This window comes from Globicephala melas, chromosome 1, assembly GCF_963455315.2.
Source record: "Globicephala melas chromosome 1, mGloMel1.2, whole genome shotgun sequence".
Lineage (NCBI taxonomy): Eukaryota > Metazoa > Chordata > Mammalia > Artiodactyla > Delphinidae > Globicephala > Globicephala melas.
Genome location: NC_083314.1, coordinates 180,708,839 through 180,735,454, shown reverse-complemented (window position 1 = coordinate 180,735,454; position 26,616 = coordinate 180,708,839). Strand labels below are relative to the sequence as shown.

The following is a 26,616-nucleotide window of genomic DNA, read 5'->3' as shown; positions in this document are numbered from 1 at the left end:
ACCACCACACAAACCCAGAACGAGGGATAGTCTACAGAAACACCTGACCCGCACTTCCCCAAACTGTCAAGATTATCAAAGACAAGGAAAGTCTGAGAAACTGTCACAGCCAAGAGCAGCCTAAGGTGACATGACAATGAAATGTCATGTGATGTTCTGGGTGGGATCCTGGAACAGAAGAAGGACATTAGGAAAAACCTAAGGAAATCTGAATAGAGTATGGATTTTAGTTAATCATAATGTATAACTGGGTGGGAGGGCTGTGTATGGGAACACTCTGTATACTTTCCTGTAAATCATAAACGATTCTAAACATAAAAGGTCTATTTGAAAACAAAGCCACAACGTATAAGAGGGGACCGGGATGGAGCTGGAGGGGCTGTGGGAGCTTTGGGCCCCACCCGCTTCCACCTCCCAGGAAGGAGGGGAGAAGGGATGGTGCCGTGTGCATGGGTCCCTGGCAGGAAGCCACGGGAGTTCAAGGCAGCAGCCCGTCATCTGTTTTCCCTTTGCAGACAAGCTGGCGTCTTTTAGGGGCCGGGAAGGGGGGGTGGGTGGAGTCCGAGCAAAGAGGAGGTTTGCAGAGGCCATTGCTGGGAGAGCACCCAGCGGAGGGCAGAGAGCTTGAATGTGCTGACGTCATCTACTAAACTATGGGATACGAGCATTTTGCCTCCCTACTCTTGGAAAAGAAAAAAACGCAACTATCTGTGACTCTCTCCCTTTTGCCACCTTAGGACATACCGACTGGGCTCTGGGGCTGGACGCTCAGAATTCTCTGCTCTGGGACAAAGTTCAGAGGTATTTTAGTCTCCAAAAAGAGTTGAATTGTCTGCAGCCGGGAGCTGAGGGAGTGGCAGGCAGGGAAAGGGCAGACTGAGGGCCGGCCTGTGTCCTTGGGGGCCCAAGTGGAACAACCACCTGGAGGATGTGGGGACCAGGTGGGACTGGGCCTCCCAGCTTCATCCAGAAGTGGGCAGCTAGGACGGAGGGCAGAGCAGCAGCGACCAATGAGGCCAGAAGTTCCGAGAGTCCTGCCCCAACGTCTCAATGGCCTGAGAGGACCCTCAGCATCTCCGAAGGTGGGAAAGCAGGACGGCGGAGCTGCAGTAAAGCCTGATAATGAATTTCCCTTCCGTACTGCATGACCCAGCCCCAGAGCAGATACACTTTGATTTAAAGAAAATTAAGTGTCCGGGGACTTCCCCGCTGGTCCAGTGGTTAAGAATCTGCCTTCCAATGCAGGGGGCGTGGGTTCGATCCCTGGTCAGGGAACTAAGACCCCACATGCCGTTGGGCAACGAAGCCCACGCATCTCAACTATTGAGCCCAAGCGCTCTAGAGCCCACGCGCGAGAGAAGCCCGCGCCACAAATAGAGAAGCCCACACGTCTGCAACAAAAAGCCTGTGCGCCACAGCAAAAGGTCCTGCATGCCAAAACTAAGACCCGACGCAGCCAAATAAAATAAATTAATTTTTTAAAAAAAGAATAAGTATGGCATGCTACCATTTAAAAAAAAGAAGAGGGCTTCCCTGGTGGCGCAGTGGTTGGGAGTCCGCCTGCCGATGCAGGGGACACGGGTTTGTGCCGCGGTCCGGGAAGATCCCACATGCCGCGGAGCGGCTGGGCCCGTGAGCCATGGCCACTAAGCCTGCGCATCCGGAGCTTGTGCTCTGCAATGGGAGAGGCCACAACAGTGAGAGGCCCGCGTACGGCAAAACAAACAAAAAAAAAAAGAAGAAAATAAAGTGTCATGGAGTCAACTGTGTCCCCCCAAATTCATATGTTGAAGTTATTGTCGAACCCAAATCCATGCGCCTGACTAACAGTGGGACCAAACAAGCCAAAATGTCAGAGAGTTTGAAGCAAAGAAAGGTTTATTTTCAGGGCACCAAGGAGAAGGGGCAGTTCATGATTAAAAGACTCAAACTCTAATGGCTTATAGGCAAGGGTTTTTAAAGACAGAGTTAGGGGGTAGGTTGCCTGATCAGCTCATGCACCTTCTTCTCACTGGTTGGTGGTGAGGTAATAGGGAGATGTTTCCAGAACCTCAATCATCAACCTCTGGGTCCAGCCAGTCTGGGGTCTAGTGCTTGCGATTAGCAGGCCGTCATCATCCTCCACTAGGTGGGAGTCTTCGTCTCTGCAGAACAACTCAAAGGTGTGCATCAGATTGTTATCTCTGTCTCTTCAGGAGGAGCTAGGAGTCCTGTTGTAACTGTATTGTTATGATCATTAACTGCTGGATCTGCTCTTTGAAACTCCGGGCGGGGAAGCCTAGGAGACTAAAGTCTTTTTTCTACAAAAAAGAAACGGGACACGGATGGGCTGTTGTACCCAATAGGACCCCGGAGGGTCCTGCTTACTTTCAGTCCCCATTTTCTTAGATACTCCTCAATCCTGAGGGTAACAGGGGACAGGATGAGAAAGAGAATAAAGTTTTGGAAAAAGAGGTTAATCATAAACTTGGCAGGAGAACTCGGTTTGAGATGGACTCAGTTTCAGAAGTCCTAACTCCTAGGACCTCCGAATGTGACTGTATTTGCAGTCAGGGCCTTTAAAGATGTGATTAAGATTGAGTGAGGTCATACGGATGGGCTCTCATCCAATGGGACTGGTGTCTTCCTAAGAAGAGAGGGAGACACCAGGGAGGGAAAACCAGGTGAGGGAGGACACAGGGAGATGGCGGCTGTCTGCAAGCCAAAGAGAGAGGCCTCAGGAGAAACCAAACCTCCGGCACCTTGATCTTGGACTTCCAGCCTTCAGAGCTATGAGAAAATTAATTTCTCATAGCCACCCAGTCTGGTATTTTGTTCAGGCAGCCCAAGCAGACTAAGACATTAGGTAACCTGACATTTGAGAAGAGGGAGTGGCATTGACACCCACTTGGATGGGAGGGGTGAATTCCTGAGTAGAGTGGGTGGGTTCCTGGGTGGCTGGCCAGGGGGCAGTCTCCTGATGCCCTGAGTCTCATCATGCTGGCATTAACGTTCATTCTCCAGAAGTGTGTGGGTTTCCAGGGGGCCATGAACACCACGTCCTCTTTCAGGCCTTGACATTGGTGCAACCTGGATCTGGGGATGGTCTCCACATGAGACCGTGTGATCTTTTTGCTCACTCACTCCATCCATTCCTTCGCCTGTCCTTCGATATGCGAGGAATGCTCAGTAGCGGGGCGTTTTACTGGGTGCGGCAGCATCATGAACTCCTTTATCGCCAATATCCCAACCCAAGGCTCAGTGAACCTTCTGCAAAGTGCCAAAGAGTAACCTCAGCTTTGCAGCCATCCCATCTATGTCTCTATTACATGGCTCTGCTTCGTAGGGAACGCAGCCACAAGCAATATGTAAATGAATGGGCATGGCTGTGCCCCACCAAAACTTTAAGAACACAGAAATTTAAATTTCTATAGTTTTCACCTGTCACGAAATATGATTCTTCTGGTGCTTCTTTCCCAATCCTTAAAAAATGTAAAAACCAGGGCTTTCCCTGATGATCCAGTGGTTTGGACGCCACGTTCCCAGTGCAGGGGGCACGGGTTCAATCCCTGGTCAGGGAACTAAGATCCCGCATGGCATGACCAAAAAATTTATTTATTTCTTAAAAAATTTTAAAAAATAGTAAAAATGTAAAAACCATTCTTAGCTTCCGAGACATACAAAAACAGACCTACAGGCTATAGTTTGAGGACCCTTATTCTAATTTAAAAAAAAATTCATCAAGCCAGATGTATAATAAGATGACCCCGAGTCTAACTGATTCATCAGGGTTCCTCTGTTTCAGTCCTTGTTGACGGATATGATTCTTGATGTCACATCTGAGCTACAAAAATCAAAGCTAAGATGGGGCTGTTTCTATGATTCACAATCGCCAAGACATGGAAACAACCTAAATGTCCATCGACAGATGAATGGATAAAGAACGTGTGACCTATAGATACAATGGAAAACTACTCAGCAGTAAAAAGAACGAAATAATGTCACTTGCAGCAACATGGATGCAACTAGAGATTATCACACAAAGTGAAGTAAGTCAGAAAGAGAAAAACAAATACTATATGATATCACTTATATGTGGAATCTAAAATATGACACAAATGAACTTGTCTACAAAACAGAAACAGACTCACAGACATAGAGAACAGACTGTGGTTGCCAAGCAGGGAGGACGAGGGAGGGATGGATTGGTAGTTTGGGATTAGCAGATGCAAACTATTATACAGAGAATGGATAAACAACAAGGTCCTACTGTATAGCACAGGGAACTATATTCAATAGCCTTTGCTAAACCATAATGGAAAAGAATACTAAAAGCAGAATGTGTGTGTGTATATATATATACATATAAAAGAATCACTTTGCTGTACAGCAGAAACTAACACAACATCGTAAATCAACCATACGTCAGTTAAAAAAGAAAAAGATGGCGGGACTTCCCTAGCGGTCCAGTGGTTAGGTCTCCGCGCTTCCACTGCAGGGAGCACCGGTCGGGGAAGTAGGATCCCACATGCTGCACGGCATGGCCAAAAAAAAAGAAAGTAAGAAAAAAAAAAAAGATAGGAGTGTTTCTGCAGGATAGGTACCCCCACCTCCGGCTCCTCCTGGGAAGCTGATTCTGGAATGAAAACATTCACTTAAATTCACTTTCCCAGTTTACTCCTCACTCAAGACCTGTGACTTGTGACCAGTCTGCTTCTAAAATTCTGCGGATGGAAATGTGATCCATGACTGTGGGGTCCCCTGTGAGGGCACAGATGGGGCCAAGTCCCTGCACGGTGTCCCTAACAACCAGGGTTGAAGTGCTGGCTCTGCTCCTCTGTTGGAAGACTGGCCTGGCCCTGTGGTTGCCTAAGAAATGCTAGCAACCCCAGGCTTATCCTAGAGCATCAGCTGAGCCCCCCTATCCTCCCCCAGGGGAAGGCCTTTGGAGAGAGAGGGCAGAGCCGGAGGAAGGAAACATCTCCAACCTCACAGTACAGCAAGTTCCCGGGACCACTGCCAGGACCAGCTGGTCTCCCAGGGATGGACAAACAGAGAAGGAAAGGAAGCAGCAGCGAGTTGGCCAGTGCGTGCCCCAAACCAAGAGACACATTTAAAACCTCACTCTATGCATAAACAACGAGGCCCTACTGGATAGCACAGAGAATGATATTCAATATCCAGTGATAAACCATAATGGAAAAGAATGTATATATATATGTACATACGTATAACTGAATCATTTTGCCGTACAGCAGAAATTAACACAACATTGTAAATCAACTATACTTCAATAAGATAAATTCAAAAAACCTCACTCTACACTGAACGGGAGGTGAATCTCACCTCAATTTAAAACAAAGACAAAAACATAGATATCCACACTTTCAAGGGAGACCTGGTCTCAAATTCAGACTGTTTTAAAGAATTAAGTGTTATTATATTCACAGACACAGGGTTACTGAAACTAAGTTGACCAACTTTTCCATAGCAAGACTCACCCTTGACAAGGGGATGAGAGGGAGGTCTGGGCGGGGCAGTACCTTTCACCACTCTGTTATCTACTCACTTCACGTGTACTTCCTGGGCTGGCCACCGGCTGGGCAGTCAACGCTAAGGCAGGAAAGACAAATGTAAACAAATGGGACATCTGGCTGAGGTGTCCTAGGGGTGCAGAGGGGAAGGATGCTTGGGTCGGGGAGAAGGTAAACCTACAGCAGGGAAAGGAGAAAGAGTCCCAGGCTGAGGGCACAGCATATACAAAGGCACGGGGGCATGAAAGAGTGTCACGCGGCAGAAGAATGTGGGAACACTCCCGGGGTAGACTGTGCTTTTTTCTTTGGCCTAGATGCAGGGCACGCAGGATCTTAGTTCCCCCAGCAGGGATCGAACCCGCGCCCCCTGCGGTGGAAGCACAGAGTCTTAACCACTGGACGGCCAGGGAAGTCCTGATTGTGCTTTGAAATGGTGGTTTTGAGTTCACACTCAGCTTGCACCTTAGGATGGAAATCCTGCAGAGCCATGGTTGAGGGCGTAGGCCTTCTGCTAGACGCCCCCAACCCTGCTCCCTGGACTATTTAACTTAATGGATTAAGTGTTTTCAGGCATCCGCCTGCATCCCCTCAGCCAGCCCCAGAGTCATGGCGGACACTTCCCAGGCAAGCCCCAGTGGCTTCCCGAATCCTCCATGAGGACATGCCCGGGCCGGGGACACACACGGTCGGAGGGAACCAGGAGCTGGTCGCCCAGGAGCAAATCTGAGGGAGAGACGCCCAGCCCCCAGCCCCCTCGGGGACGTCCTGAGCTGCGTCCACTCCGCCTCCCTGGGGCCCCATGGGGTCTGGCTCCACATCCCCGAGGTGGTAACAGCTCGTTGGCACCTGCTTACCCTCCCTCCCTCCACTCACCACCCTGCCCAGCCTGGGACCATGTGCCCCACCAGCTGCCCACAGCCGGGCTTTCTCACGGGCCCTGGGGTCTTTCTGGGTCACCAAGGCGGTATAACTTCAAAACCCAGACTCACATGAAGGCGGGCCTGTGGGCACAAATTGTCTTTTTAAAAAAATAAGTTTATTTACTTATTTATTTTTAGCTACATTGGGTCTTCGTTGCTGCACGCAGGCTTTTCTCTAGTTGCGGTGAGCAGGTGCTACTCTTCGTTGCGGTGCGTGGGCTTCTCATTGCGGTGGCTTCTCTCATTGTGGAGCACGGGCTCTAGGTGCGCGGGCTTCAGTAGGTGTGGCACGTGGGCTCAGGAGTTGTGGCTCGCAGGCTCTAGAGTGCAGGCTCAGTAATTGTGGCTCGAGGGCTCAGTAGTGTGGCTCACGGGCTCTAGAGCACAGGCTCAGTAGTTGTGGCTCGCGGACTCAGTAGTTGTGGGGCACGGGCTTAGTTGCTCCTCAGCATCTTAGTTCCCTGACCAGGGCTCGAACCCTTGTCCCCTGCATTGTCAGGTGGATTCTTAACGACTGCACCACCAGGGAAGTCCACAAATTTTCAGAGGAGCTTCTTTTTGCTTTCCTCCTGAGTCCAGATGGACAGACACGTTTCTTCACCTGTCTTTCCTGGCAGTTATGTTAAAATCCACCTTCACAGAAGCTCTGGGCCCTGGAGGGGCCCCTGCACCCTTATTCCTTCAGTCTCCTCATGCCAAACATCCTGGCTACAAAGTTCAGCCAACAACTGAAGGGTAGTCGTGATTCCCTCTCCATAGACCCCCTGGAGTAATTTCTCGAAGTTTTATGGGAGACAATATGGCAGTTCCTCAAATAATTAAAAATAGAACAACCACATGATCCAGCAATTCCACTTCTGTGGAATACCCAAAAGAACTGAAAGCTGTCTGCAATCCTAAACAGACATTTATTTATACACCCACATTCAGAACAGTCTTATTCACAAAAGCCAAAAGGTGGAAGCAACCCAGGTGACGCATAATGGGTAAATAAAGTATGGTACCATATTGTTCAGCCTTAAAAAGGAAGGACTGGGACTGCCCTGGGGGTCCAGTGGTAAAGAATCCACCTTCCAATGCAGGGGACACCGGTTCGATCCCTGGTCAGGGAACTAAGATCTCACATGCCATGGGGCAACTAAGTCCGCACACCACAACTACAGAGCTCGCACCACAACTAGAGCCCGCGTGCCTCAAACTACAGAGCCCACGCGCTCTGGAGCCCACGTTACAACTAGAGAGAGAAAACCCAAACGCCAGAACTAGAGAGAAGGCCGCGTGCCACAATGAAAGATCCTGCGTGCCACAACTAAGACCCAACGCAGCCTAAAATAAATAAATAAATCTTTAAAAAAGGAAGGACCGAGAAAAACAACATGGACAAACCCTGAGGACATGATGCTGAGTGAAATAAGCCAGTCAGAAGAAGACAAATAGTGTAGGATTCCACGTATAGGAAGTACTTCGAGCAGTCAAATCCATAGACAGAAAGTAGAAGGGTGGTTGCCAGCGGCTCTGGGAGGAATGGAAAGATAATGTTTAGAGGGGACATAATTTCTGTTTGGGAGGATGAAATAGTTCTAGAGATGGATGGGGGCGATGGTTGTACAACAAGGTGAATGTATTTAACGCCACTGAACTGTATTCTTGAAAAAGGTTAAAATGGTAAATCGTGTGATGTCTATATTACTACAATTAAAAATAAACACAGAGAATAACTTGGTTTTGTGTTCTAAACATTATCCTTTGTGTCTCGTCTTGGATTTGGAGGAGTTTTGTAGCAAAGGGTGTTTTGGGGACCTCAAATCAGCCGTATTTCCAGAAACAGAGGCTCTGGGACCAAGGAGTGAAGGGCCTTGAGGGTCCCGCGGCGTCCCTGTCACCATCCCCTTTACAAACTTGTAAACACGGTTGGTTTGCTTTGCGAGCCTGTTCCTCCCTGGCTGTGTGATTCAGCCATGTCTGCACTGCTACAGACTCACGGGGCTTGAATCGGTGAAGTTTCGGCATGTGAACTAGGATGTATTCAGAATGTAAGTTGCTGCAAACCAATCCCCAGACTCGGGGGGAGGGGTGGGGGTGGGGTAAAAACAGGTCCTGAAGGTTGGAGTCCGTGTCTGTGCACACAGCCTGCCTGGCCTGGTGAGGACCTATCTCTCCATCCCCTGGCATCTCCCCTCCCCTGCTCACCAGCCCCCAGCCACATAGGCCTCCTTCTTCCAGCTTCTCACAAAATCCAAGCTCACTCCCACCTCAGGGCCTTTGCATCTGCTATATCGCTGGTGGGGACACTCACCCCAGGTCCTTACATGTCTAGCTCCTTTGCATCTTCCACATCTAGCCTAATGCCACTTCTGCAGACAGGCCTTCCCTGACCACCCTCTCCAAAGGAAATGTTAGATACTTAAAGCATTTACCATCACAGTGTTCCACTTACTTCCTTCGTGGCATTGGACACGAGGTTATAGTTTATTGTACCATTTGTTCCTTTGTTTATTGATGGTCTTGCCTAATGGAATTTGAGCTCCTTGATGGGTGGGGACCACTTCTTGTTCTTACCTGAGTCCCTAGCGCTCAGATCAGAAGGAATTCAGCTAGAAGCTGTGAAAAAAAAAAAAATCAGACTTTTCATGATTCAGTGACTCCATTAAGTCCTGAACTGATTCCAGGCCTAGAAAGCAACACGTGGGTGGCGATGTCCTTCTGATGGAGACCATCCAGTGGGGCAGGTGAGGTGGGCTGGGGAGGATGGGCTGAGGAATCAGTAGACGGGCTTTGTCAATGTTCGTCCCCACCTGCCTATTCAATCCCCATCTGGAAGTGTCAAGTAGGTGGATATTCCAGAACAAATCTAGGGAAAGGGTGGAGCTGCAGATAGAAATTGGGAGTCAACACGAATGTCATATGGATGGTTTTTTAAGTCTTGGAACTTGATGACGTCACCTAGAGAGGGTTTGGCCCTCAATCACAACATTGGGTGGCTTGGCTGTCTTTGAGCGGTAGGGACCACATTTAAAACACTTTGTCAACCACCCAGCACGTAGCCCTCAGTGACGGGCATCGGGATCCCATGGAATCGGGAATGATAAGACTCAGGTCTCCTGTTATTTCTGTCCCTTACAATCTGTAGAGCTATCGAGATGCAACGTCTCTAAGCCTCAGTTTCCCCATCTGTAAAATTACTGTGGGGCACATGACTTACTTTATTTATCAATAATCCAACTACACTCCCCCAGTGCCCTCGCATGCTGGTGTTGGGAACGACCTGTCCCTGTCCTGCACCCAACAGTTTAGTGGGAGAGCTACAAGGAAGGAGTGGGCTGAGTCCCAAGGAAGCAGGAGGGACCACTTCTAACTCTGAGAGAGGGTGTGTGTTGGGGAGATTCTGAACACCCCGATGAAGTAAGCATTTTAAGCATCTTTTTATAAAAGAGGAAAGTCAGGTTCACTGCAGGTCACACAGCCCGTAAGTGGCAGAGCACACAGTGACATGCTCGGCTATCGTTAGCTTTGATGCTCATGGCCATGGCCGTGGCAGCCAAAGCCCTCTGGTAATGAGAACCCAGCTTGTCTTCTTTCCCTACCCCTGCCTTCCTCTCCCTTCACTAGTAATAGATTTACAAGTCAGCACAAAGAGGGGTGATCGATGGCAAGGTGGCTTACAGATCAGGGAGAAAGAATAACTATGCATTCCCCTGAGAGCCCCTAATCCAGTCCTGGGAGGTTGGAACATAGAGTCTGGAGCCCAACCACACTGGTTCAAAGCCTCTGTGCCTCAGTGTCCTCATCTGTAAAATAGGGACAAGAATAACATTCTCCCCTCACGGGGTTGTTGGGACAGTTGAGTGAGTTAATACAGGCACAGGTGCTCTATAAAGGCTACTAGGATTCTGGCTCCCTTTTGTACACCTGCCCCCTCCCTTGACCTGGGCCCAGGGTAACAGCAGCCCAGCTCTGCCCCACTTAGACTGGGGGGCTGCCAGGCCTGCGACCAGAGCCAGCTCCCCCTGGGAGGACAGCAAACATGGGATAATTGCCAAGAGCTAGTGAAGCCTTCAAACCCTGGTGCCGTGGTTCCCCCTCCCTGGGCCAGGCAGCCCAGGAAAGAAGCCCATTGAGAAGTCAGCCATCAGAGCCTGAAGGACAGACCCAGGACACACAGGCACCTGTGCCCTCCTGCACGTCTGCAGGGACTCACCGGGACTCCACCCCTTCTCTCATGTCCCCTGTCTACCAACTCCCCTGTGGTCCTACAGAAAGCCAGAGAGAGCTGTGATTTCCCCCAGTTCTGTCAGGTACAACTGAGTTGAAGCTGCCCCAAGAAAAAGAGCCCTTCTCCACCCAGCTTCCCCGAGGCAGATCCTCAGTGCCTTTCTCCTGTTTTGCTTACACGGGTGGGTGGTTTTCGGAGCAGGATGAAGGGGAACACTGGGGTCGTCACTGGGCTCTGACATCCGCCATCATCAGCGTTGGAGTTGGCACGAGCACCCTGGCTCTAGGCCATCTACGTTGGGCCCACAATTTTTTTTTTTTGGCCCTGCCGCGCGGCTTGCGGGATCTTAGTTCCCCGACCAGGGATCGAACCCCGGGGACACAGCAATGAAAGTGCTGAGTCCTAACCACTGGATCGCCAGGGAAGTCCCTGGGCCCCCACTTTAAAATCATAACTGGTTCAGGCTAGGCCAGGAGAGCCCAGCGTGACAGTCATCACGTTGGAGGAAGGAGGTAGAGGAAGCCATTCTCCCGCCAGCCGAAGGCTGTAACAGGAGTGCCCCCCACTCCATTATACGTGGGCTCAGAAAATCAGCTGTCTGCCACAGGGACCATGGTCTGTATCCCCACCTCACAGCCATCCCTCACATGGTCTGTCACCTAAATAAATGCACAGCCCTTTCCTCTGCCCGCTATGTCCTGACCCTGCTCTAGGCTACTACTCTTTTCTTGTCTGAACGATCCAAACATCTCTCTGATTCTAATCTTCCACCAACCAATTCTTTGACCACACAGCAGCCAGAAGCATCTTCTTCAGACGCCTTCTCAGGTCGTACCACTGCCCTTTTGAAACCACCACCCTTCAGTGGCTTCCCATTCCCCCCAGGATAAAGTGCAAAATCCTGGGCTTTATTGGTCTGACCTGGCTGCCCTCTCTCCCTGCCATTCTCCGGCCCCATGGGACTTGTTTTCTCTCCAGACCTCAGGCCCTTTGCCCCTGCTGCTCTTCCTCCATGGGCCATTCTCCCCCCTCCTTTTAGCCTGGTTCATTCCAGGTCAGTCTTCAGGTCTCCAAGAGACTGAAGCCCCAGGCATGCAGGACCCTATAAAATTCATCCACTGAGGATGCCGTGTGCCAGGCTCAGGTTTGCAACAGAGAAGCGGGCAAATCAGTATTTGTTGCATGAATGCATGAACGAATGAATGAGAAGTGTCTGCCCTGTTTCTCTCTCCCGCTCAGCCGCAACCGCCTCAGTGGTTGGAAGCTGCTTTGGGTCTAGACACCGTTGCCTCTCCCTGTGGGATGGCTTCATCCACGCTGATGCTCCTGGCCCAGCATCCCTCAGAGGTCAGCACAGTCAGCACTGGGTACCGGGTTGAGGAGAGCAAGGGGCCTCTCCCCAGTTCAAGGCCCCACCTTGTGGACAAAAACCCAGACCCCGCTTCTCAAAGTCTCTCACCCAACAGCCTTGCCAACTGCCAGCAGCAGCCCCCTCCCTAGTCAGTGTAGCTTAAACCCATATCAAGGGGCTGGGGAGCCAAAAAGCATGATAATAATGAGACTTATGTTTACCGGCAGTTTCTCTGGCCAAGGCACAATTAGCTTATGTAATCCTCTCCACATCCCCGAGAGGCAAGCACCGTTAATATCTATCTCCTCTTTAGAGTAGGGGAACAGATGCTCAGAGAGGTTAAGTGACTTGCCCAAAGTTCTGGAACTTGAACACACATGGCCTGACTCTAGGTGGGTATGGTTAACCTTGGCCACCACTTGGTGGTAAAGCACTCCCATTCTGCAGGCAGGGTAGCTTGCTTAACCTCCCCTAAGCTCAGTTTGCTCAGCTGCAAAATGGGTATAATAAGAGGCTGTGGCTTGTTGGGAGGATTAAATGAGATAGCACTGGACCTGGCTAGCAGGAATGCTCTTGCCATTGTCTCAGGGCTCTGTGACCTCTGGCAAAGTCCTCAGCCTGGCTGCCCTCGTGGGATAACACCCACCTCCCAGCCTTGATGGGAGGATGAAGTGAACCACTCCTCCACAATCCCTCATCCACCATCCTAAAATGCAGAAAGCCCCGCAAATTGGAAGCTAACTCCCTCGGCAGCAGAACCTGACCTGGAGCCACCTCGTGGCGGAAACTCTGACCTTGCTGGATCCTGAAGCTGTTTACACGGTGCTTTTTAATCCCACACGGTGTGACTATCCAGAACTGTTCTGTGCTTGCGGATGGAGTGCTGCCCTGGGCCTGGGGTGTCATCTAGCATGCAGTATATGCACCGTCCAGTGTTTCTAAAATCATCAGAATAGCTCTGACTTGTGACACACACCCCAGCGTTTTGGATAAGGGGTTGTGTTTATAGCATCCTCTGCACAAGGCTGGCATATAGCAGGTGATCAGTAAATAACCGTTCTCTCTTCTTTTAGGGTTACACACGTCCTTAACCCTTCTCTCCAGCCTGCTCTGCTCTTTTAAATTGGAAATGACAGTTCTTGTGCATTTCAATGGATGCAAATAGATACCTGGTGAGAATCCTGGTCATAACTACTGTGTATTCAGTATTGATCATGGGTAGGGCTCTAAGCTCTTCATGTGTCCTACCTCAGACCACGTAGCTGGGTGCTTAAGCACATTCCCTTTGTTCAAATCCCAGCTCTGTCACTTATTAGCAAGGCCTGCTGTGTGATGACCTCCCCCCACCCCATAACATAATACATGGGGATACAGTCATAGTTCCAACTGAAAGTGTCCTAGAAGGACTTAGGACAGCATGTAGTCCATACTCAGTGTCAGCAGAATTATTATTATTAATCTTCACTTTGTAGTGCATACCATAACTAGCCTGGTTGAACGAGTGGGGTGACTGAGGCATGGGAAGACTGAGTAACTTGGCAGTTGGGTGACACAGTGCTATACTCTACTGCCTCTCAGAAGTCAGGACAAAGGGAGGAGTGGGAGGGAGGGAGGAGGGAAGAAAAAGGGCATTATCCACCCCGGCAGCGCCTGCCCAGCCGGACAGACTGTCCAGTCAAGTCCCAGGCTTTATTCAAAATATATCAGAAGCACAAGTCTGGGCCTCCGAGAATATACATTTTACCGAAGGTGCTTTCCTTCTAAGAAACGGTCAGGAAAACGTGGGGTCGGGAATAACGAGCTCACAAAACATTTGGAAAAACAGGTTCCAGCCTGTGGACAAGGAGAGGGAGACCCACTGGCAGAGGCTTATCCTTGCAGGAGCCAGAACAACACAGCCTTTCATTAATGAGAAGGCTTGGCCTGCAGAGCCTCATTAGGACTGTAACCAGAAACCCGGCTCAGGCTGAGTCTGGTAAAGAGAAAGGAAAGGAGGGAGAGAGGCTGCTGGCCTGTGTCCTTTGCCCCCAGTCACACCACCTGCCCCTGCTTCCCTCCAGCCCCCAGGCAGGCACGGGCCTTTCAGCATCTCCTGAGATGTGGGACCCCTCAGGAGAGACTTGTCCCTGACCCAGCCTTAGACTCTGTGAACCTGAAATGCTCCTTACGAATCTCTGCAAAGAAATGAAATCTCAGGCCCTGGGGGTGGGATGGGTAGTGGGATGTTTTCCCAATAGTGTCCCTTTTGCAGAAAAACAAGGATTAAAGAAGCAATTAAAGGTCTGACAGCCAGCTGTCAGAAGAAGAAAGCAAAAAGAGACTGGTAACAGGTCAGCAGGAAGGCTCAGGACCTTCAAAACCAAAACCTCAGGTTTGGTTACCAAAAACCCAAGTAAGTCTCTCATCCAGACCCCACCAAGTCTGGGAGCAGTCCACGTCTGAAACTAAGCAATGCCTAAGTGGATCTCCGGGTGTAACTATTTGTCTGTGCCCTTCCACCTTTCTGAACTTGATATGATGTACACATATGCAGTTATGTAGTCTGCCTTACTTTTTTCTTTTTAATGAATATTATTGAGATATAATTTACATACAATAAAATGCACCCATTTTAAGAGTAAGTTTTAATGAGTTTTGACAAGTGTGTACACCCTGACCAGAATACAGAACACTTTCATCACCCCAAGAAGTTCCTCTGGCCTCTTTGTAGTTAATCCCCTTCCCAGCCCCAGGCTCAGCCCGAGCCCCAGGCACCTACTGATATGTTCTCTGTCACTGTAGATTAGTTTTGCCTTTTCTTGAATTTCATATATAGAATCGTGTACTCCTTTATGTCCGGCTTCTTTGTTGTTATTGTTGGGGTTTTCTGATACTATTGTAAATAAAATATTTTTAAACTTCATATTCACACTGTTTGCAGCTAGCAAAAGAAGTATTTCTTTTTTTGTATATTGACCTTGTCTCCTTTGAGCTTGCTAAATTTACTAATTAGTTCTAGCAATTGTTATATAGATACCTTAGGATTTCCTAGTAAACTATTATATCACCTATGACTAAAGACAGTTATGATTCTTCCTTTCCAATCTTTATGCTTTTTATTTCTTTTTCTTGCCTCATTGCACCGACTACGACCTCTAGTACCATGTTGAATAAATGGCAAGAGCAGACATCTTTCCTTGTTGCCAATCTTAGGGGGGCAGGCATGCAGTCTTATGCCATTAATTATGATGTCAGCTGTAGGTTTATTGTGACACCCTTCAGCAGGTAGAGGAATTCCTTGCTCCAGTTTGCTAAGAACTCTTTTCAGGAATGGGTATCCTGTTTTGTCAAATGCTTTCTCTGCACAGAGTCGATACTCAATAAAAATGTCTTGAATGAATGAATGAATCAGATAGCTTCCTTGACATGGGGATCAAACAATATATGCTTTTCAACATTTTGTCAGAAATGTCCAGACTTCCCTCTGAAAATGTCCCAGTCTTCTCTCCCACCAACACATACATCAGGGAATGAATGCTGGTCCAGCTCATTGCCACACGGCACAGCAACATGGCCTGGTAACCACAGCCACAGTCCCTCGGCTGAGCCGTGAGGGATAGGAGAAAAAAGCACTCCATTTCCCCAGGCAAGCAGGGGGCAGCTTCACAGAGAAGGTGACTTCTGAGCTGGTCTCAGAAAAGGTCCAGAGGAGTCTGGCCAATGGAGGAAGGGGACATCCTAAGCAACAGCATGTTCCAAGGCAGGGAGGCATGAAAGATTGTTGCATCAGCCCCTAACTAGATGTGTGACCTTGGGCAAATCTATCCTGCTTATCCATAAAAAGGGAAGGAAAACAACAGGGCTGCCAAAGAGTGTGAGTATCCAATGAGATAAATACATGAAAGACCTTGCAAAAACTCTTAACATGAAGGCAGCATTACTATTAACAAGGGGATGGGGAAGCCTGTTTATGTGTCCAGCACAGCCTAGACTGACAGTCCTTAGGGAAAGAAGGAGGGGGCAGGGTGCTGCTGTGGTGTGAGAAGCCTGGGTCCCAGTCTCAGACACCTCTACGGGAGCACAGCCAAGATGGAGGGCTGTGCTCCAAGGATGGAATCTCCTTGGGTTTAGAATCCCACCCGGATGGGAACAGCTCCCTCCTGGTTAATAGGGTTGCATTACTCTCTCCTGTTTCTACTCATGCCTCATAAATCGTCTTCAGCTAAAACCAGCACTGACTTTCTGAGCAACTGAATCAAGGGATTTGGGAGATCCAGGAAGCATGAAGAAAAACCTTTCTTTTTTCCCTGCCTCGCTCATTTCCTTCCTTCCTTCTTTTTCCCCAAATATGGAGCACTAGTATGGCTTTCCCCCTTCCCAGGGGCAGTAATGGCTTTAATATACAGCATTCACTGTGTTTGTATTTTGGATGACTGCTCCTAAGAGCTGTTTTTAAAGAGTCCTCCCAGCAATCAAATACCTAGCTCCTGTGTTTGCACACAATTTCCCTTCTGCTCAAGCTCTTGTTGTGTTTACACACAGGACATCTAGCAGCTTGGTCTGGTCAAGGTACTGCTTTTAGCAGCTCTGGGAGACTGAAGACAAAGTGTTGGTATATTCTGTACCTGGTGCCTCTGGAGAGGGGTGAGAGTGGAGGCCGACAGACTCAAGGGTTGGCCTGTGAGAGCAGGTAGAAGAGTTTTGTTACAAGAGACATGAGGACTTGAAACCAGCAGCAGCAGTGGAAGGAGCACAGATAGGGGGATACTTTGGGAGAATTCCAGGAAACAGAAGTGCCAGGTGGACTGGGGGTGGGTGGGTAGGGGAGAGATAGAGGAGTCCAAAGTAACAGGAAAGTTTCTGGCGTTGGTGACTGTGCAGATGGTGGTGTCACCATCTTCCAGGACAGGAAATACAAGAAGCAGACAGGTTTGGGGGAGGGGAAGAATTAAGTCACGAGTTCTGTTCAGGACATTTATTCATTCGTTTCTTGGGCATTGCTAGTGGGAGATACCTTGTCAGGAAAAACCGTGAACAAAAGAAACAAAGTCCCTGCAATCCTGAAGCTTACACTCCAGGGGCGGAAGGACAGTTTACACAAATAAAACAACAAAGTAACTGCAGAAGCCTATGTGAGGAAATTAAGCAGAGTCGTGTGGTTGAGTGTGCTGCAAGGGGGGCCAAGGAAGGCCTGTGTGTCCAGACTTGGAGTTAAGAAGTTGCCAGGTTGAGTTTGACGGTGACCCAAGGACATACAAGCAGAGAAGCAGCTCGGATAGAGAAGCTCAGAAATCTGGGCTGGAGATGATCAGAAAAGAGGCCAAAAACCGTATCGCAGCATATAATGCTATTTCTAGAAAAATCAAAGATACACAAAATGATACCACGGGTACACTGGGGGTTAAGGCTATTTGGATCTTGTTTTTCCCCTAAACTGGGCGATGAATACAGAGCTGTGAGATGTCATATGTAATTTATATACTTTTTTACACAGCGTATCATAAAGTAAACTTGACTAAAAAAAGGAAAAAAGGCCAGGCGCAGGGTCTCACAACGCTCAACGAAGACCCCGTTTCTGTAACTCCCTCACCAGGGACCAGGCAGCCTTGGCCGGTTCTCGCTTCACGCGCATTGGCTCAGGCAGTCTCCCCGCCCATGTCCGCCCGCAAGCCAATGGGCGTGCGGGATCCGGGTCCACACCCCCGCCGCGCACCGCCCCGGGCCCGCGCCGCCGAGTGACGTCACGGCCCGGCCCCCGCACGTGACAGTGGCGCGCCGGGCTCCCGCTGGCCGTTGGGCTCCCGCTGACTGCCGGGCTCGCGCCGCAGAGGCAGGTGAGGCGCCTGTGGCCACGCGGCAGAGGGCGCGGGCCGAGGGAACCAGTCGTGGGGGCGCGCGCGCATGGAGGCGGTGCTGGCGGCTGCCTGAGGACAACCGGGAGAGCGGAGAGGCCACCTCGTGCATCCGTCAAGCCGCCTCGAGCCCGCGGCACCCGGCGGCTGCGGGCCGCGGAGCCGGCGCGGCCATGGCGACGGGCAGTCAGCAGAAGGAGAACACGTTGCTACACCTCTTTGCCGGCGGGTGAGTGTCCCGGCCCGACTCCGCGCCCCCGCGCCGCGCCCTCGGTGCGCCGGGGCCGGTTACCGGCCCTCCCGGGGCTGAAGCTCCGCCTGCCGAAAGAGGAAGTCCCGGCGTGGGGGTGGTGGGGAGCCACGGGGGGAGCAGGGCCTGTCCCACCTCCTGGTCGCATCCCCAGAGGGTGATTTTACGCCGCGTGCGCCGCGCCCACGCCCACCCCCATCCCCATCCCCACGGCACCTCCAGCTTTTTCTCCTTTTAAACAGTTAGTGGCTGGTCTGACGAGTGTCACTCGGGGGCGGTCCTGCCAGGCCACGCTGCACTTAACGACCCTCTGCCTAGATTCTCCTCCTGGGCCTTTTCCCGAAGGCTCTGGGCGGTCTTGGGGATGCTTAGTTTGGCCCGGGAGTCCCTCAGGGTAGTGCAGGGGCGAGTTCAGATGGTCGAGAGCGCTGCCGGCATTGGGCATCAGCAGGGGCCTGGAAAGTGCTAGTGAACCGTGATGCAGCGGTCAACAACCTGTGGGAGAGCTGATGGGGGACCTCGGGACTAAGTGGAGTCGGGAAGGTGTGCTGAAATGCTTCTCACCTGCTGGTTGAAGCGTCCAACGTCAGAAACAACATTAAATCTAAGATGTGCCCTGTTTTGAAAGTATCATTAGCTTAATCGTCATGGCACCTTGAATTTTTTCAGTGGAGGCAACGTATTTTTAGGGAGGTGGGGTGGTAGGGGGTTAGGAAGGGAGCTGTTGTTTTTGTTTCTTTCAGAAAATAAAAGTAAAAATGTTTTGTATTAGTAATTTGTTTTCTTTTAATACAACCTTTGGGTCCTTTTGGAGTCTTCTAGATGTTTGGAGTCTTATTTGAGGACCTCACAGGCCTGGCACAGCCATTTTTAAGTGTAGGACATTCTGCATAAAGTAGAATTTATCCTGGATTATTATCTTGATTTGTGTATTTTAGTTGCAGCTTAGTGTTTTAGTTACTACCCAGATATGTTCCTTATTACAAACAAGTAATGATTGAGAATTTATTTGCAAAAATGACCATGATGAAAGTGTTCCTGAGCGCTCTGTGCTTTTTATCGTAGTGGATTACCCAGTTACGTTGTTTCTCCGGTCAGAAAATTGGTGGTTCTTCATACACAGGAACGATTTCTCCTTCAGCTCTTCCCTATCAATCCCCCTCCTTTTGCTTCATCTCCCCCTTGATATTTACTTTGAGAGTAACACAAGGTTTGGGGAGGGATTCCTAAATTAAGACAGTACATTAATTTGTCATTGTGGGGAATTTTAAACAAGTTGACCATGTTATTTAAGTCATTTCTCAAGCTAAGAAGGATAGCTAATCATTTTCTTTTTAATGATTTTATACTCAGTGATTTTGATTTGCAGTTTTTAAGTGAGGTGGTCTTTAAAAAAATTCTTGTGTTCCGAACTGGGAGAGTTACTTGCTCTGGAGCAGCCTCTGTGAGGCTTGCTTGGTAATTGATTCCCCTGTCGACATGAATCTCCCTACGCGCCCTTCACAGTGCCCTCTGGGTGCTGATTCCCCTCCCGGAGCACCAGCCTCTTACCTTGTGATGGAGGAAAACTGCAGGAGCCAGCACAGCTCTGGACTGATTAAAACTTGGAGTTTATTAGAGGGGTGCCTGGGGCTATTGTATTTAATAGGTTTCCTTTCCTTCATTAGCAGTTTGGGATTCCTTGCAGATGTTCAAGAAAGAAAATAAATCTTCGAAAAGGATGCTTTCAGAGTAACTAATTGGATTTCGACTCATTCCCACTAGCCTAAAATATACTACTTCCATTTCTTTTAGGGAAGATCATTAAAGGAGCTAAGTATCAAATGGGTGTGTCATGCAGTGAAAATCAGTGGTGCAATGGTCCCCCCCTGTGTGGTAGAGGGCTGTGTTGCTTTGCTCCAAGTAACTAGTTTCCACTGTTAAGCTGGCCTCTTTCCAAAGAACTGAGTACTTTCTTTGAAAAGGAGTCAGAGCCCCTGCTTTTTAAGGGGGGCTCTGTGACATTTCTCCTGATTATTGAATAGCCATTGGAAACTAACATCAAACAAGTTTAATGCTATAACTAATGATACTGAGTAAATTTTTTTATCAGGTATAACAGGCTTATGAATAGTTGAAAATTAATTTTAGATCCTGGAAAGTAAAAACTACACCCAAAATAACTCACTGTCTTTTAAATTTCTTAAAAAATTTTTAAGCAGTTTTGTGTGTTCTTTGCAAGGCAAAAATACTCCTAAGTTAACCTGTAATAGTTATCTTTTTAATATAGTGTTGCCTTTTAAGAAAGAAGAGAACTGGAGGAGAAACACCCACAAACCAACACCTAGAAATAAGCACTTAAGAATCAGGTCTGTGTGTGTGTATGTGCACCAAATGTAATTTCATAGTTAATTTTAAAATAGGCTCCCGGGCTTCCCTGGTGGCGCAGTGTTTGAGAGTCCGCCTGCCGATGCAGGGGACGCGGGTTCGTGCCCCGGTCCGGGAAGATCCTACATGCTGCGGAGCGGCTGGGCCCGTGAGCCATGGCCACTGAGCCTGCGCGTCCAGAGCCTGTGCTCCGCGACGGGAGAGGCCACAGCAGTGAGAGGCCCGCATACCGCAAAAAAAATAAAATAAAATAGGCTCCCATTCTTTATACATTGCTTCCTCCTTAGAAATATGTTGGGTTTTGATGGCAGCATGGTAGTGAATTCTCTGAGTGTACTCCTAATCAATCGTTACTGTTCTGTGGTTGCAGTGAAGAAGGTAAACAGTTTCCAAGCCCAGTGACAGGAATTCAGGGAGGCTCTTATAGTGATTTATGACAGGGCTACCTAATTTATTCTGATTACATAATTTCTTTCTGATCTTTCATTGCTAATTTTTTGCCTTTATAAACTGGACATCCTTATGTGTACCTGTGTAGTTGTCTGATTACTTCCTTAGGATAAACCATTAGAAGTACAATTGCTGAGTCAAAACACATTTTTAAGGCTTTTGCTAGCTACCAGCATCTTCATAAGCCATCTCTTAGGGTGGTTTGCTTCTGTGTGAGGGAACCTCATTCATTTGATGTCGATTTTTAGTATTTTTAGGAATTCTGCTGTTTTCTGCTTTCTCTCCTCCTATCCCAAAATCTGGGTAGTATTGTTGTCAAAACAAAAAACCTAAACAGGGCTTCCCTGGTGGCGCAGTGGTCAAGAGTCCGCCTGCCGATGCAGGGGACACGGGTTCGTGCCCCGGTCCGGGAAGATCCCACATGCCGCAGAGCGGCTGGGCCCATGAGCCATGGCCGCTGAGCCTGCGCATCCAGAGCCTGTGCTCTGCAACAGGAGAGGCCACAACAGTGAGAGGCCCGCGTACCGCGCAAAAAAAAAAAAAAAAAAAAAAACCTAAACAAATTTTTTTGTAAACCTATCATTCCTTTTCTACTGTTTAAACCAGACCATTAAGAGAAACACTGAAATCCTCCGAAGTGGCCCTTCTGTGTCTAAGCCCTTATGTCTGTTGAGAAAAATCTCTTCTTAAACTTTCCCTATCAAATGACTTGGGAATTCTGGTTGTGCGTGTAGTGTTAGTGACGTCCTTCGCCTGCTGAACAAGCAACCCAACGTGGCAAGTGGCGATTCAGGAGAGTACTCAGCACCTGAAATAGCTGTGCTAAGCTGCCCTTAGATTAGAGGTTGATGGCCTCGATAATATTGCATTAAGTCTTATTTTTATGGCATGGTTTTGTCATTAAATGTACTTACATAGCCTTTAAAATGTATTTTAATGGGGATACGGTATGTCTTTAAGGTTTTTAAAATATGTAACCTAAGATAATGTTCATAATTCAGTATTTCCCCCATTACGGACAGCTGTCACCTGGTGTACTCCTATACTGTCCTTGTCCCTGCCGATTTAATCTGTATCAGCTAATGGTTAGTTTTGAAGTGTTAGACACATGTTAATATATCTGCTAAGGAACGATGTAGAGAAGATGCAAGATTTATTTGCAGTGATGAAAGAAGTTTTGATATAGTGTGCCCATTTATCTTATATAAGGCTTATATAAATGTATTAAGGCTATAAATTAACTTTGATTTCATATATGTGACATTTTAAAAAAATTTATTGTGTTTGGATGAAAGATTCCTGCTAGAATTTAAGCTTCATGAGGGTAGCACCCATGTCTGTTTTCTTCACTGGTCCATCCTAAGTACACTGCCCACCCCACATGTTAGAGATACTTGTTTAATGAGTAACTAATTGATGTGGCCTGTTAAATTGTCCCAAATAAAGAAAAGCAGTACTTTATTTGTGAATTATGAACATGGTTCTGTAGTAAGATTTGCTGAAACTGAATTGGCATAAGGTAATATTATTTTGGATTTGTGTGTTTGTGAAAGATAATGATTCTCTTCAGATTCAGCAGGTACTGTAGAGGTTTTTTTAAATAAATTTTTTTATTTTATTTAGTTAGTTTTGACTGTGTTGGCTCTTCGTTGCTGCACAAGGGCTTTCTCTAGTTGCGGAGAGTGGGGGCTACGCTTCGTTGCAGTGTGCGGGCTTCTCATCGCGGTGACTTCTCTTGTTGCGGAGCACGGGCTCTAGGCGCGCAGGCTCGGTGGTTATGGCATGCAAGCTCAGTAGTTGTGGCACGGGCTCAGTAGTTGTGGCTTGTGGGCTCAGTAGTTGTGGCTTGCAGGCTCTAGAGCACAGGCTCAGTAGTTGTGGCCCATGGGCTTAGTTGCTCCATGGCATGTGAGATCTTCCCGGACCAGGGCTCGAACCCATGTCCCGTGCATTGGCAGGCGGATTCTAAACCACTGCGCCACCAGGGAAGCCTACAGAGTCTTTTTATTCGGGTGCTGTTTCAGATTTTTTTTTCTAAATGAGGTAGAATATAGAAAATGGCATCTAAAGGGTAGTTACCTGCATCAAAAAATACGCGTTTTGCTTTTACTGAGTGAATACAGAATTTGCATAATCAAAATCTTCTGAGCCCTATGCTAGGTATTCAAATAAAACATTCCAGACAATTGTGTATAAAGAGGCACTCTTTTTTTTCAAGTAGTGACAATAGAGGTAGCAGATGAAACGGAGGAAATTACCAAAAGCTCCAAAGATTGGGATCACAGGGTGTCTGGCCGTATTATTAGTTAGTAGAATCCATATTGTAGTTAATGTATAAACTGTGAGTCTGGAAACCAGTTTACTATTAGTTGGGTAGCAATTATAATAAAGAGCATCTTGGTCTTGGCTTTAGTGTCTAAAATGAGTGAGTGTATAGAAAACAGCTTCTTGTTGAAAACATCTAGGTTTTAAAATCCTCCTTGGTGCTTGAAACTCAGAGTTAAAAGGTAAAAATTTGTGTACATAATTTAAAAATTTTGTCTCTGATCACATAAAGATTGTAGATTAATGTAGTGTACATACTGTAGTAGTAATAGTCCAGTTCTGCCCTGCTGTAAAGTGGAGGGGAGGAGTCTAATCCACAGGTGGAAGAAACAAGCAAGCTCTATGTGGGTAAAGTAGACAGTTAAATACACCTTTATGTAATAAACACAAGACTTCAGTTCTGGGCAGGAAGAATGAGAGAAGGTAGAGAATGAGGGGAAGGGGAAGGAACAAGTCGTTAAAGATGAAAAAGGTGCAGAAAAGTACAGGTAATGGGTTTTTTTTTTTAGAAAATTAGGCAAATAGGTTTCAGAGAACAACTACCTCTTGTGGCTGCTTTGAGACATGTGTAATTTAACTGCTGAACAAGCAGCAACGTGGCAGGATGGTGATTCAGGAGAGTACTTAGCATATTTTAGTGGTCCAGGATATGGGTATCCAATCAGATTTAGTCAGTTTCCTGACTGTGTGATGCCAGGACCGCGTCACCATGAAACTCAATGTCGAATGTGACTTTTCCTGCCTTCTGAGCATTGGCTACCAGGACCCTCAGCTGAACCTACTCTACGACTTAGCAGGAGGTGGCAGAATTTGCCTGACTGCCATTGACCGCTGCACCCCAGGCTGTATATGCAGAGCAGAAAGCTTATGGTTGTCAGCATCGTGGCATTTGGAGTGTTGAGAGAGGCTTTTCCCGTCACTGTCCCCTTCCCTGTCACCAGCCCCTACTGGGCTATAGATTGAGGGAGGTTGTGAGGCTGAGAGGTGGGCACCTTGCTCTGTGTCCAGAGGCTTCCTGAAGGTGGGAGGCTGCTGCATTATCGGCCCATGCCAGCAGCGTGAGAAGGGGCAGTGTGGTGTGCTTGGGAAGGACGTAGGGCTGACTTCCTACCCAGTGCCAGTCTTGTTGCTTCATGGTGGGTGTGGAAGGACACTAGTGGTTTCCATTGGCTTGGTGTCAAGAAGCATGGGGACCAGAGGAAGGAAGGACACCTAGTGCTGCCTGCAAGGTTCCCAGGCCAAGTTAGGCCAAAAGGAGGTTGGGGGCTGGACTGCTGGTGGGCCGAATACAGGGGTTCTCAGTGTCGGGGCTCTTGGGGGGATTGAGCGCCACCCCAGGGAGGCCTGCACACCATTTACACTACTCATAACGTTCTCTGAGGCCACCAATGTACGTAACACATGGCCAGGTGGACCCACAGCTAGACCTGGACCATTTACGTAAGACTGCTTCTCTCCCAGTCCTCGTGCCCAGAGAGCCCTAAAAGGAAGGGAAGAAAAAAAAAGACGGAAGAGCAGACCAAGTCCCCTCAGTGTGTTCACGAGACTGAATTTGAACAGCTGCAAGGGTAGAAGAGGCAGGATTCGGTGGAGCACAGCTGAAAAGCAGTGCCAGGGAGGACTGGCCAACAGAGCGGAGGTCTACACCGTCTCTGAATGGAGATTCCTGAAAAGCTCCGTTAATGCCTTCTGCAGAGTCAGGGTGGATGGGGCTTCATCCCAGCTAGTTGACCGGGTGAGGGGCCGGGCTAATATTGAAGGTCTTTGCATTGAAGAATTGAGAATTGACAGGACGTTTTTTTCCTACAAAGAATATAATTTGTTGTACTCTGAAGTGCTTTGGACTCAACTTGACTAAATATCTCTAGAAAATTTGGAAAGTCAATCTAGAGAAGGCAGTGTTTTGATTCATATGATGTTATCTCCTCAGACTGATGAATGTCCAGTACATGTGGTTCGTGAAGAAAGAAAAAGCAGTTGAACTGAAAGATTAACGTTTAAAATTCTGCTGTGAAATGTCTTAAATTTCAGGAAGAATCTTCTTTGGACAATTTAGTTTAATGTCAGAACTTGTCTTCTAATTCAGAGTATTTTCGTGAATTTGTATCCAACACAGCTTAATGATTTAAAATATCCTTTGGGGGGACTTCCCTGGCAGTCAGGTGGTTTAGACTCCGCACTCCCACTGCAGGGGGCATGGGTTCGATCCCTGGTCAGGGAACTAAGATCCCGCATGCCAACCTGCATGCCCAGCTGTGCAGCCAAGAAAAAAAACAAAAGTCCTTTGGGTATTTTTCATCTAAGATTTTTTTTCCTGGTAGATGAGGAAGGGCTTAGCTACTGAGTTTACCGCTGGCAGTGCTTTCCCAGTTCTTAGTTGTTCCCGCGATGCTGCGAGGCTGCCTCATCCCTCTTGTGGGAGAGGCACCTGGAGAGCCTCAGCTTGCCCTGAAGGAGGCCAGGACCTTTTCACCACCCCACCCCTGCCCTGGGCACGGTGTGTAATGTGTAGAACCGTGGCTGTGGAGTGAGTGTGGCCCACCATCCCCAGGAGGTGCCCGGCTCGCTATCACTGGGCGTTCGCTTTGTTAGCAGGCACCGTCCGGCAGGCCATCCTCTGATCGGTGGCGTTGGTGTGGATGACAGTTGGCCGAGGTAAGGAGCACTGCTGACCTGGGGACAAACCAAAGGTGGTTGACCCGTGTTGTATTGGAACTTTTTGACTTTCTGATGAAAGAATTTACCCAAAGCTCTGTTTATTTTTTTATTTTTTTTCAGCGACATGAAGTCAGGTTATTGACTTCAGATATTTCTTTATCTTACTCTGGAGCTTGTAAGTTTTCCATTGTTTAAAATGTTATACTGTTTTTCAAGCACATGGCTCTTTTTTTAAAATATTTATTTATTTATTTGGTTGCACTTGGATGTTAGTTGTGGCAGGTGGGCTCTTTAGTTGCGGCACGCGGGCTTCTTAGTTGTGGCACGCAAACTCTTAGTTGTGGCATGCATGTGGGATCTAGTTCCCTGGCCAGGGATCGAACCCAGGCCCCCTGCATCGGGAGTGCGGAATCTTAACCACCAGAGGAGTCCCAAACCTGTGCATTTTAATGCCAGGGATACAAAGATGAATACAACACAGGTCCTGATCTTCAGTGTTTTCCAAAGAGTAGAACCTGTGTCGCTGGTGGTATGGGTGTGGCTTTAGATGGTACAGGACATTGTTACCTAGAACCAGCCCATCAGACGTGCAGTTTCGTGGATATTATTGTTTAAGAAAAGATGAAAGTAGGTATTCTAGGATAAATAGGTGAAAAATATTTAAATTTTAAGTTCAGGTAATATTTCAATATGAACAAATTGTAAAGGGTAGTTTGGGGAACGCTGACCCACAGAGAC

The 26,616-nt window shown here is 48.2% G+C and overlaps 1 protein-coding gene and 1 pseudogene across 1 annotated transcript in view; one reads left to right on the top strand and one right to left on the bottom strand.

Annotated features, from left to right (window-relative positions):
• The window catches only part of LOC115857827 (developmental pluripotency-associated protein 2 pseudogene), a 48,555-nt pseudogene extending 30,615 nt beyond the window's left edge, over nucleotides 1-17,940 (bottom strand).
• Nucleotides 17,756-26,616, top strand: part of SLC25A33 (solute carrier family 25 member 33) — a 30,349-nt gene continuing 21,488 nt past the window's right edge. The window contains exon 1 of the mRNA XM_030879308.2: nucleotides 17,756-18,057. Within this exon, the coding sequence (XP_030735168.1) occupies nucleotides 18,002-18,057 (56 nt within the window). The 5' untranslated portion in view covers nucleotides 17,756-18,001. The remainder of the gene's footprint in view (nucleotides 18,058-26,616) is intronic.